Source organism: Micromesistius poutassou, assembly GCF_964030765.1.
Source record: "Micromesistius poutassou genome assembly, contig: SCAFFOLD_4724, whole genome shotgun sequence".
Lineage (NCBI taxonomy): Eukaryota > Metazoa > Chordata > Actinopteri > Gadiformes > Gadidae > Micromesistius > Micromesistius poutassou.
Genome location: NW_028176942.1, coordinates 5,822 through 19,647, shown reverse-complemented (window position 1 = coordinate 19,647; position 13,826 = coordinate 5,822). Strand labels below are relative to the sequence as shown.

At 43.3% G+C, this 13,826-nt stretch overlaps 1 protein-coding gene and 1 non-coding gene across 2 annotated transcripts; both read right to left on the bottom strand.

The window, feature by feature from the left end:
* Positions 1–5,216: 5,216 nt before the first annotated feature.
* Positions 5,217–12,109, bottom strand: LOC311377451 (uncharacterized protein; the record flags this gene model as incomplete). Its single annotated transcript, XM_084491340.1, has 4 exons — positions 12,026–12,109; positions 11,569–11,713; positions 9,453–9,602; positions 5,217–5,354 (listed from the first exon to the last, which is right to left on the bottom strand). Coding segments are annotated over exons 1-4 (456 nt in total), but the record flags the coding sequence as incomplete, so codon positions are not given.
* Positions 11,414–11,495, bottom strand: AC3HAE_047308 (transfer RNA leucine (anticodon UAG)). Its single transcript has one exon. It is a non-coding gene; the product is annotated as a tRNA-Leu (tRNA).
* Positions 12,110–13,826: the final 1,717 nt, after the last annotated feature.

The window sequence follows — 13,826 nt, the reverse complement described above, 5'->3', positions numbered from 1 at the left end:
TATTAAAATGACCCCTGTGACGGCTATGACCATAGCAGGCTAATTTGTTAGTGCATGATGGCATGGTTAATATACATACACAGATATGTATATAGATATAGATATATCGAGAGAGAAAGAGTAAAATAAAGCATAAAGAACAGACATGTTTCAAATATATTTGGAGTTACCTAGTAATCTAGTTTTCCCCCACCACACACACACACACACACACACACACACACACACACACACACACACACACACACACACACACACACACACACACACACACACACACACACACACACACAATCTGTTCCCTCTCCTTTTAATGTGCCTCCCCTTCCATCCTCACTCCCAGCCTCACGACGGACACACAATCACATGCACACACGGCCCTCCCACGTTTCCTTCCCTAGACTTAGCGTCTCACATCCTATAGGCCTGTATTCTAACTCCTGGTCGCTGTTCTCATCTCAATGGGACCTTAATACAGCCATCCATTTTATTGAATCATTTGCTTTTTCTTTGACTCTGGCTGGGCTCTTTTGTTTCGATCTCAGCCTTGGCCGATCGCAAGCGGTGGCACAATAAAAGAGGGAGACGTCCACCTATAGGTGTGCTGAACTTCCTGCCTGTTTTCTAGCGCCATTGGGCTTTTTAATGTGACTACAAGTTCTTAATGTGGTTCTCACATTGTGAAAAACCTTTACATTCACGTTAAGTCATTTTGCAGACACTATTATCTGAAGCGGCATACAGCGACCGTCAAGGCATACAATCAATATTGGAGCAACTATGAAATGTAAGTGCTTCACCACTGGATAATAAAGAAGACCACTAGATAGAGAAATAGGCCCTACGAACCAGAAAGAAATACAATTTTTTTTTCCTTTTTTTTTTTTTTTTAGATAAGCTTTCTCAAATCACTTCAATAAGAGGACTCAAATCAGGCTCACCCGTCCACAGCGCGTGCTGGAACTGTTGTTCCCAGGGCTGTGCGTGATTCGCCTCCACTGTTCAACCTAATGCAAAGTAGGACCCAATAATTAGCAATGCACAGGGATTAGCGGCGCGCGGCTAACGTAACGCGGCGGCGGCGGACGCGTTGAGGAGACATGAAAGCGACAGCGCTTGGGCAACAATAGCCAAGGTACTTTTTTTTTTGCAGCAGCAGCAGCGCTTATGAAAAACATACAGAGCGCTCGCGTCGGGTGGAAGATTTAGCGGCGGCAGGCTGTTATGTAGGCAAATGGCGCACACAGGCGTCCTGCTGGGCTGCGAGATAGACTCGTTCGTTGTTCCATCCTGTGGCTGATATATTAACACGGGTTTACAAGGGCAGCGCACTACATATGTAAGTTTGGCCTTATGTTTGACCTTACAATGCACTTAGTATCCCTTACAGCGGGTAATGCGGCGGCCGCTCCTACAAGCCATTTATTGCAGCTAACGACCGTCAGCCGCTCATAAATCAGCATTAGGAACCTATTTTGCCCTCTCCTTCTCTCTCTCCCTCTCTTTCTCCCTCTCTCTTTCTTTTTTTTCACCTCCGCCCTTTTTAGGGTGGTTCATTCAATCGCGCGCGCGCTCTCTCTCTCTCTCTCTCTCTCTCTCTCTCTCTCTCTCTCTCTCTCTCTCTCTCTCTCTCTCTCTCTCTCTCTCTCTCTCTCTCTCTCTCTCTCTCTCTCTCTCTCTCTCTCTCTCTCTCTCTCTCTCTCTCTCTCTCTCTCTCTCTCTCTCTCTCTCTACCTTTTAGTTGTCGTTTAGAGTCTCTCCGTGGTTTGGAAGTTTCCACTTCTCTTCTTCTTCTTCTTCTTCTGTTTCTGAATGAATCTCCCAGCATTTTCCTGCTTTCCCCGGTCTCTATCTCTATCTCCATAATCTTCACCTTCTCCCTTTTTATGTCTCCGTCTCCACTCGCACTCTCACCCCCCCCCCCCCCCCACGCCCCAACCCACCCCTTTCTCCCCCTCACTTGCCCACAATTCCTCCCGATAGATAGAGACCACGTCCCAGAGACGGCTAACCGCCTATTGGCACCTCTATTGATTTTAATTAAGCTAATTAGTTCATTATTCCAAAGGATCAAACGGGTGGGCATTCATTACCGCATGGTGGGTGGGGGGCAGGGAGAGGGGAGGGGGGGTAAAGGGGAGGGGGGAGGTGTTAGCTGAGCGAAGTGAAGGGGTGGGCCTCCGCCGGAGTTAATATGATAATGAAGACGATCAATTATCACTCACAGCAAAGTCATTAACGACAACATTAGCATAGTCGACCGCTGCAACCCGCTGACCCCCAGCAGCACTCTCGCTCTCCCTCTCTCACTTCACCTCCTCTCGAGTTTTCCCCGCCACACTAAACACGATTTGCTTGTGTGGCGGAAGGTAGGTATAGGTACACAGGTAGAGATAGGGGGAGAATGTAATAGATACAGGACTTTGCTGTGGGAGTGAGGCGATGAAACTAAAAAGATTTATCGGAAAATTATCCCCAGCTTTTCCAAGCTTGAGTGAAGCCCTTCGCATCACTTGGCAACAGTTACCCCCAGAACATGAATAGTGCACATAGTTGCATGCATTAGCATAGTACATCACCAATACTTAAGACTAGAGATGCTCCAATTGATCGGACGCCGATCATGATCGGCCGATATTGGCTAAGAATAGCGTGATCGGAGAACCCCAAAAGCGCTGATCAACCCCAAAAGCAGATCACTTGACGTAAATTACTCGCGCATCTTCTTTTTTTTTTTTTTTTAATCGGAACTTGCCAGTGGCAGCATCAGTTAAAGGTGGATTTATAGTCCTCCGTAAAGTGCTGTACGTAGATACGGAGAGCCCTCTCCATCGACGGAGAGCCTGACGGAGACCCTCCCCGTAGCTCTACGTGCGCATTAGGGATCGACCAATATGGATTTTTTAGGGCCGATACGATACATCTTTTCATCAGCCTTAGCCGATGACCGATACGCCGATACCGATTTTCTTGAGCCGATATTTGGAGCCGATATTACCCTGGAAATCCATAGTTCTCGCGAGAGCACAATTAGAATTTGCTCAGCGAGTCACTCTGGGAACGAGCAATATACTCACACTCCAATTCCCCTGCCCCAGAACATTAACCAATCACATCGGTGTATCTGATATAGGCGGTTGCTGTTTTACCGACCGGATATGGATGCGGCAGAAAATGTATAAAAAATCGGCCAATGCCTATACACGTAAAAGACGCAAATATAAATTGGATACATCGGTCGATCACTAGTGCGCATCCAATATTTTTTAACTATCCGTCGACGCAACAGAGACGGACGGAGATGGCAAGGGCTGTGATTGGTCCTCTTAAGGACATTAAGGACTAATAAAACTCCAAATAAGATTTGAAAAGCTTTGGAAGTTTATTTTCAACACTATTTACATGGTTAGTAGTCAGCATATGAGATCGATCGGGCGAACTGCATTGCGTATCTGACATCCGGACACAGAACTGTGAATGCTCGAGGGGTCGCTGTAGTTACGGAGTCGGATTTAGGATTACGGATACAGAGTAAAAACAGCAGTATGCGCGCAGGCACATTTCGGTCCCATTAAAACAGCAGTATGTATGCAGGCACATTTCAGTATCATATATGACAGTCACATTCTTCAGAGGCTTTGATGAAAGCATTGAGCGACATGTTTCAGTCACGGGGGTCCAAAGAGAAAAAATAAAGAGTCTATTAGAACAGAAACTGGTGCTTGCCTGCTATCCAGATTATATATAAAAGATATGGAATCTTCCATATATTTTATATATATATATATATATATATATATATATTATATTATATTATATATATATATATATATATAATAGATTCCCATTTCCCTGCCATTCTGTGATCGAAAGTGATCGCAATCGGCAGATAATGATTTTGGTGATCGGTAATCAGTGATCGGGCACAAAAATGCTGATCGGAGCATCTCTACTTAAGACTGTGCTGTCTGGAACTGTGCTATCCTTATACTACTACTAATCATCATGAATCAAACAATAAAGTCACTGAACTTGTGAATTTAAAGAGCAGCCTTGCAGACCTCGGTGTAATTGCGTATGAAGGCAGATACACCCAAAGACAGGCCTGACTGATGCTATCTTTCTGGGAAGAAAACAACGCGTCACTATGTAAACATTTTTGTTTGTCGGTCTTGCCATCCAGTTGAACTTTGAACTCCAGAGAGGGTGGAGTGTAGCAGGTCACCCTTCTGCTGGGATATATATAAGATAACCCGGGTTTTGTTTTCATTAGCATGGGTCCCAAGGCATGAGACTGCATCTATCGTGTGGTTCTCACAAAGGTTTTATTGGGAACGTCTCAACTTTGCTCTGCCTCCTTTAATGTGCAAATAACATTGAAGTGGCAGTATAACCATTAACCGTAAACCTTAATCCGTCAACAACTCGAATCAAACTTCATGGCGGGCAAAGTCCTAAATATTTGATGAGCGGATGTTTAACCCACACTGGACTTTAATTGATTTTCTCCCATGCTATTTTCTATCGTTTCTCATTTCTGTTGACAATGAATCACAGGAAATGAGATTTCTTGCTCCAAACTAAACTGCGCAAAGATATGGGTCTCCCATAATAAATAACAAATGGGGCACGCAAAAGATATTCCTAACGGGTCGCAGGGTGTTTTGCCCTCAGTCGGCATGGCGATGACTTGAGACGCATGCGAGTATGGGAAGGATGAGTGTGCAAGGTGATTGGATCAAAGGGAGAGCAATGATCTTTAATGATCCCTACTGATCTAATATAATCTACACTGATCCCCACCCTTAGGCCTTTGCCGTGCCCGCAAGCACCCTGCCGGCCTGGGGCCAAGGCCTGTGAATGAATACATGCAAAACACACACACACACAGACACACACACACACACACGCACACACACACGCACGCACACACATGCACGCACACATGTATAAACGGACGGAAATAATGAAAAACACATGTTGTGGCCAAACCGAAATTGCATGCCGATTCAAATTTGCAGACGTACAAAGACTGAACACTCGGTGGGTAACTAACGTGTCCTCTGATCCATTGCAAAAACAGAAAGTCGCACGCACACACGCACAAGCACAAGTACAAGCACACGCGCAAGCACACGCACAAGGACAAGCACGTGCAAGTGAAGAAGCGAGCAAATTAAAGTACGTGCGGGCAGAAAGGACAGGCCGTGACTCACATCCGGGTTGCACGACGCACGTCCTGCCGGCTGGAGGAGTGGCGTGATGGTGCTCGCGGCTGACCTGCCCTCTGTGTTCCCAGTGGGCTGTAGGCTGCATGCACTGTGCTCCAAGGACCTCTTCTGTTGCATCCACTCCTGTGGAAATACATTGAGAGACATATTGCCATTACCATCACCGAGTGACCACGTAAAGGCAGAAGAAAAAAAATCAAAGAAACTAACTCACTTACAGAAGCGACAACAATCAACAAGGTGTCTCTATACCCACACACACAAAGGATCGCCTTCCCTATTTCCGTTTTTTCTTCTAAAATGCATACAGCGACAATTAACAAGGTTCTTATGCAAGGAGTTGTTTATGCAAACTGCCCTGAAGGTAAAAGTCTAAAGACGCCATTATATCCACTGCAGAAAATATTTTTTTTGTTGCTGGTATACTGCCTCCTTTCGACGAGGCAATTGGCATAATAGGGTGACATGGTAGAAGGAATATGATCATTACGCCCCATGTGTCAGAGATCCACCGCAGTGTGAAAAGCATCCTCCAGCAGGACGGTATTGCATTCATTTCTGTTCCATTCTATTTTCAATTGCGATTTCACATGGTGTTCCTCGAACCGTGTGAAACTGTTACCCCAATTGCTAAATGGTTGAGAGTGAGCAATAGTCCATTAACTTAGTGCTAGAAATCTACAATGAGGCACAACCTTAAAGTCTCAATTTAATTTCCCAAAACCACATTTGCATCTTTGACCCACAAGCAACATAAGAAAATTAAAACCATAATGTTGAGATCCGTTGCCACCTTATCCCAATCCAAACTCAACCCACCGAAGTTCAATCGGTCCAATCCTAATCCACATTGGGAACCCATTTGTGGCAAAAGGCAAACTCAAACGGCATTCAACACCAAGAGGTCACACAAGTTCCATATCCTATGCCCCCCTTTTTAATACAGCTACAACCAATGCAAGGGGGGATTGCTGCTGTCCAAACTGCCAGACTTGGATACAAGGCAAATCCATCATTCATGGTCATAATAAGCAACAGCAGAGGTTTTGGCACGTCAGTGCAATAAGGACCATGTAAGGTATGATGTCAATAAAGGAAACTTTTCAAAATCCCACCCTGCTATGATTGTTTCAAACTTTCTGGCGACTTATTGCCTTTTCCTTCCATGGTATAAACCCACCCAAGTGGTTCTCAGAGCAGATTGTGACAATAGAAAATAATTTTTGGTAGGCAGAAAATACACACATGAGTCAAGCCTGAGCTGTAATGGACATGTGGCGGTGTAATCAGCATAATGTAAGGGAGAATATAAGCCTGAAATTGTATGACATTTTAACTGTAAAAAAACTAAACAAAACAAACCTCTGTTTAGTGTCCATTACGGCGCAACCCCTACTGTTCGCCAGTAATACCATCCACTAGGATTCAATCAGACGTTAGCTGAGCCCCTATTACGGAACTCATTGCATCGTTTACATGGTGGAACAGTCCATAAGTAGCTCTAAATGCTCTTCATTTGATTGGATTTCGCATTACGGACATCAGGGCAGAAGCACACGCTTGTCCCTTGACTATACTAACAGACTGTTGAGTGAAGGAGTCCATTTGTTGTTGTATTTGTTTACCGATCCCAGGGCTGAGAATGTGCTGGCAAACATAAACAAGACGCTAAGAGCACAGCTTAAGACGAGCAAAGATGGAGATTCAGAGGCTCCGCAAGGGGGTCAATGTACACGGCGATAAACCGTTATGTGTCCTGCCACTCCATCTCCATGCTACCATCATGCTAAGAAAGCTTTCCAAGCTGAAGGGGAAGGCAGACTATTGAACTGGGATACATGGTAACATGCAGGGGGTCTAACCAACCGAGGGCATGAGCGTTTTGAACGTCAAGGCCGGTCAGGTTGATTGTAGCAACTCCTTGTGATGCCGTTTTGAAGGCAGCCATATGGAGGTGCAGGGAAACCTATTATTTTAATTTCTATGAAGAAAACGTCAATTGAACCGCATAAAAGCTAAGGAACTGAAGTCTTTGAGAGATGTATGCAAAACACATATGTGCACGTATGTCCATCTTGCTACTTTCAGGTTTTCTATTAATATGAAAGACCAAGGTGTGAAAAAACACTGAAATATATTTTTTATATTGATGTACAGTTATTTGCATTGTATGCAGATAATATAATAAAGGTGATTGAAAGCACTATACTCAAGTGTTGTTGCTGTGACGTTTCAGTGCCAAAACATTGAAGAGTATGTGTTGTGAAGTCAATAAAAAAATCAGCAATGTAAATAATTAAACCTTTCGTCGTGTATGAAATATTAAAATAATCATCAGCTACAGCATTGTTAAACTGCTTTGGGCTGCAGAAAACAGTATATTAGGCTGGAAATATATTTTTGAGGGAAAGACAGAAAACGAGGAATGGTTTTGAAAATAGAAAATACAAATGTAAACCCCTGCTGAAGCAATGCGACCAAGGAGCATTAACGTCTCTGATTGATGAAAGTTTAAATTGAAACGCTATAATCGTTGAGCGATACAAAGTCTCTGCTTACAGCGACCTGTGTGAATAAGAAACACATAAACCTAACCCTCTGACCTTCTTTATAATAGCAGATAAGTGCTGCAAAGTACAATAGACTGTGATTACTTTTCTATGTACAGTGTGTGTGTGTGTGTGTGTGTGTGTGTGTGTGACTAAAAGAACAACTACACACTCTTGGCGGACCCTCAGCACAGCCAGGGCTGAATCGGAACAATGCTTAAGGTCACCCATTAAGTGGCCACCTATTTACAGTAGCACCTTGAGTTTAAGCAATCTAGAAAAAAGAGGAGACAGAAAAAAAAAAAACAACAACACAGGCTTAATGCACAAAGCTGTCCACCTCCACCGCCATTAAGAGCAAATGTTAATTTATGGTTTGTCATAGAAAAACAGTATTGGCCGCAAAAGATCCCCACCAAAGACCTTTACCTGCGCGATGTCTTCTTGTGCTTCGCACGCTACATCCTACAGAAGAACCCCGACTGGGCCTTTAATATATAGCCTCAAGGAGGGAGAGGAAAATAAATGCTCAGCGTTGTGCTTAATCAAACCGTTCCAAGGTCCTATGTTCAACCCCCCCTGTGTTTGTGTATTAACATTATTCTCCTTCAGGTGAAAGGCAGGCAGAAAAATAATGCCTATTTTCCTCATCCCTATGACTAATCTGTTAACAATATTCATGTGATTCTCACTGATTGGATTCTGCAGAGCCAAATCGGCCTTCGGTAGTGAGGACACCACTGAAGAAAGCCGGAAGACAATGACATGGGAGAATGGATAAGGAAAGCAACAAATTACAATTCATTCTCTTACGCTCTGTGTCTATTTCCCCAGCTCCCTTTCCTTCTCTTTCCCTGTTCTTTGGATTCAATTACATTTCATTAAAGAGGGTCTATACAAAAGAACATACAAAAGAGAGTTACATTCACAGCAAACATTTGTGCGTCTTTCTTACGAAATAGAAGCTGAACGCACATACGGGCTGAAAGCTCAGCTCGGCCAAATTACTTCATTCTTTTTTGCTTTAACTGTCTTATAAGGCATTCAAAAAAAAATGTTGCCAAGGTTTTGATCGCAAATCAAATTGGAATTTGTAATTGCTTCAGTAGCTAGAGCGGTCTCCAGTGGTCTGTTCAACATAAGATTCTGCTACCACCAATATATGTCTTTGTTTATGTACTTTTAATGTTTGTTGTATGTGGTTGTGAAACTGTATTGCTGCTACCTTGGCCAAGGCTCCCTCAAAAAAGCGATCTTGTAATCGCAATGGACTTGGTATGGTAAAATAAAGGTTTTAATCAAAAATCAAAAAATAGTTTCTAACACAAAAGGGCTGTGCGTATCGGAAGGCCACATTTTTAAAGCCGTCAGTTACTTTTTTGGAAAGATTCTTCAATCTTCTAGAAAGCAAGTGGTTAAGCTACTTGGAATTGTGATAAGACGGCGCTAAACCAAAGCCCTTAACGTACACTATTGACAAAAAAACAAAAACAAGAAAGGCATGCAGTGATGTGAAAAAAACAGGGGAGAAAATATGTGTGGTGCAATCAAAAACAGTTCAGCACCAAGATTTTGACCAAGGTCATAGCAGTTTGGCTCTCTCCTGTCCCTCTTACACCATCAACTAAAGCCCACACCATCATATTTTAGCCAAGAAGGAATGAAAGCTTACATGAACGACAGAGTCAGAGGGGTGGAGCTTCATGCCCACACTGGAGACCTTGTGGTGAGCTTCCTTCTCAAGGTCTTCAACGGCCTCCACCAGAACCTGGTTCTGGTCTGTCAGATCACTGACGTAAGACTGCAGGGCATACACCTTCATCTGTAAAAAAAAAAAAAAAAACAGCAAATCACAATCACAATAACTTTGCTATAGTTGTGTTGAGTAGATATTAGTGTATTTTATTCAGTCGAGCACTTGAACGACAGATCAAGTGCAGAACAGTTTACACAACAGGAGCAAGAGCAGAAGGTTCAGAAGGTAAAGCCATCAATAGCTTGGTCAGTGTAGAAAGAAAGCCACCGAGGGGAAACTTGAGACTTGCATCTTATTTGTTTGCATCTAACCATTATATATCCAGGTCCGCTTCATAGAGATCAATGCTTTCTTGGACAAGAGAGTTCGGGATTAGGCTACATGGCCTCGGAGCTAGATGCCCTAGGGCTGCACACTACAGCTCACCTAGGCTCAGCTATGTCTTTGTAAGAAGATTTCCATTTATCCTATTTGAATACAGCCTAAAACTATGAATGATTATGTTTTTGTATCTTTGTTATGGTAAAGGAATGCCCGTGAGGAGGCCAGGTTTAGACCAGTGTTTAGGGAAGGGTTAAGGTAGACTGCACTTTCTCTGATGTTTTTGTTATGCTACTGCTGCGGCCTGTGTGAGGAAAAACATATCCCATGACCTTACTAGTCACGATAACAAAAAATGGCCGGCTAAAACATATTTTTTTAAACAGCAACATTTGGCACATATTAAAGACCTTAAATAAATCTGCATTACAGATCATTATATTTCCGATATCATACACATCTTTATGGCAGAACCTCATGGTACAACAATCCCCCTCACTGGACCCCCCCCAGAGCATACGACACACAATTGTTTACATGTCCCTTCAAGATGAGCGATAGCCCCGTGCCGAAAATACCCGGCGCCCATTTAACATACAAAGCCCATGACCTCCTGCAACAAGGGGTTGTGTACACAAGACTAAGTTATGTGTTTCCACAACAAGATCTTCCAAGATTTACTAGTCACGCCAAAGCTTTAAGACTCGGGAAGGCTCTTGGGTTCCAAACGCGTAACCTTGTTACGCGGGCCCACCAGTGGGGACAGCAGGCCCCGACCCATCTCCCAAACCTCGTTACACCCGCTTTGATGCACAGTACGGCTCATGCAGGCTACTTTCTGTGGCTAAACGATGACACATGGCAATCTCAATGACAAGGAGCTCCTCTTTTCCTAAAATACGACTGTGGATCCGAGCCTATGATTTCTGCTGCTCGGATCGAGGCCTAATGCAATTTGCCACCTGTTACAAGTGCTGTGGCTTTATGAAAGCACCGCTCCTGTTTCCCCCTCTCATTTGTCTTGCAGCACGGAGGTCACCCTCTGATTGTTCCCTACCATCCGTGGGGCCACAGGATGCTCTATGACTTATATTGGATGGATGGGGGGGGAGCTAAGGTTTCATCCAGAGCCCCTAGTTCTGAATTTCCAAATAGATCATTACCGACTAGGGAGGCTGTGTTATTATGGGGTAAAAGGACAGCTTCTGCTTCACTGTCAATAACTAAAACATCTAGGTTTGTGTGTGCCCAAGATCAAAGTTAGAGATGTTGAACAGAAATCCCTAGAATTGTGTAATAAGAAGCTATTTGTGTCTATTTGAGTGTGCTTGATGGTTAACAGGCTCATTAGCAGTTGACAGCGAGGCCAATATGAGGAATGAACCCATTGCTAAAACACATAATTGAATTGATTGGTATGTATATTTGCTGTATTTTACAAAAGATCCCAGACATATAGAGCAGAGATAACTCGTTTGGGTATATAGAAGTTCTGCAATTGAACATAACTTTTGTATCCCAAATAGTAAATGGATCGATGAGTTAAAGTATCAATATGGCAGCGGTGGGATTCGAACCCACGCCTCCAGAGAGACTGGAGCCTAAATCCAGCGCCTTAGACCGCTCGGCCACGCTACCGTTGTACCATAAGTGTCTTACGCACAGATTTACAGCGACACACCTTTCAGGAAATGACGTTTACCAGGCTCACCTGTAGCTTTTCTTCAGGGGTTGCAGATGTCTCAAGGTCCAAGCGCTTTATCTTTTCCTCATAAAGGGTTTGGAATTCGCGGATAAGGTCCTGCATGTTTTTTGGCATCGCTTCAGGGCTCTTAGGGGGAACATGCGTCCAATCTCTGGAGGTTGAGTCTAACGTTAAATTCATTGCCTCACCCCTCAGTCCCAGCTCCGTGATTTTGCTCATTTCACCGATACTCAACTTGGCGAACAAAATGTGCGTGTAATTATTGAACACATACACTACATGGTAACTAACGTTGCATACACAAAGTAAACCAAAACCTTTAGCAAACTAAAACAGTGACTGTTGTTACACTTAGCTTGTTATTCATGTTGGTTTAGTTGCTAGTTAGCCCAGAATACCCATGGCAAATGAAACGTCCATATTCTAAAAATTGGGTGCAAAACCCTCGTGTTCGTTTGCTTACTTCAGGGGTTGTGTTGGCGTCATATATGTGGTTGCTATGCATCGTTACTACAACGGATTCATTATATAAATGGGCTGGAGATACATTTAACATCTCTGCCCCCAAACTTTGCCGCTACGGTGGCGCTGCGTGGCCCGATTGGGTCGTGGTGGTCACGTGATGTTTGACGTCACGTCGCCGGGAGGAGTCGTCGCGCGCAACGCGGAAGTACAGTTTGTTTTCCTCTCAAATAGACTACAGATCACCGTTGAGTACACCTGTACACCAAACGAAATGGGTAAATATAATATCATTTCCGTCACCCTGCCTCGTTTATAATGCATACTAATCAAAATGCATTCAAGACCAAACGTTCTACTCTGTTAGTGGGGTAATGTCTGTGTAATAACAATGCTACCGTTCCCTTTAATCAAATGCAAACATATGGTAGGGCATGTGTTTTGTATCTCATAGTCGATCCTACTGTATTGTCATGAATTGATAGTGACAATATATTAAATATAAAGTCTTGCTGCTTGTGAAACTAGTGGATAGTCATGCGCTCTTCCCAAACCAATGGGTTATTTTTGGACCTGCTTGTTCCGCCTCACCCATAGGGTGGGGGGGGGGGGGGGGCACGGTTATTTTACAGCTCAGCACGTCATTCCATTATTCTTTTAAGTAATCAGTACTAGAGGTAAAAAAATAAAATAAAAAACTGCCACATTGAGATTCATGGCAAAGTTGAGCTTATTGATTTTTCAAGAGACCACTCACATTTAATTTCTCTCATCTCAATCATCGCTCTTCTACTCAATCTGTCTCTACAGTTATATCTCTCTCTTTTCAGTGGATTTGGATTCACTCACACACTCCCAAAACCCTCGTCCCCACAATGATCATCACGTTTTGCCTTATTGTCAAAATGGAGTAGATTTGGTTTCTTTCTTTTTTTAAGAAAAAAAGACGCAACACTCAATTCAATGTCATTATGAAGAGGGTGTGGAACGTATGACTGAACAACATTGAAAGTGTGTGTGTGTGCGTGTGTGTGTGTGTGTGTGCGTGTGTGTGTGTGTGTGTGTGTGTGTGTGTGTGTGTGCGTGCGTGTGTGCACTCACACAGCATGTCACCGTGTGGATGGGAACACTTAGTGTAATGAGTGTGGTTTTAAGCAAATCACTAAAGTTAAATTAGGTTGTGATCTCACTTCAGGGTCACAAAGGTCAAACACAACAGGTTACATCACCAGAAAACGACTTCCCTTGCACATAGGACTCCGGTAGTAGACATTATGGGAAGACTACCATATATTGTGTTAGTCTATATTATTAAACTACACTTCATGAGTACCTAACATTTTGCCACGATATGATCGTCATTCAAACAAATGAGACATAATAAACAGTCATGCAAGAATATCACAAGGATACATTATAAGGGACAGTTACCCAGTAGCACATGGAGAATGGTAAAGGTGAGGTGTTCTGGCAGCACGAACCCATTTGGACTTGGAGTCCCTTCACTGCATTTTTTGCTGGATGAATTGGACTTTAAGCTGCCAAAATTAGAAAGACTACACAACTAATCCATGCAACGAAGTCCATGCAACGAAGATTAACATCTTCTCGGAAAGAAATAAGAACACAAAACTAGGGGTGCATGATAATTATCAGGCCGATAACAGAAATGATTACCTCATTCCGATAAGTCCGATATCATGACGAATAGCCCCGATAACATAGCCTATATAATTTCAGTGCCCCCCTCCCACTATTATAACGCTAAATGATGTCTTATCATAACCCTAAAAGTACACATC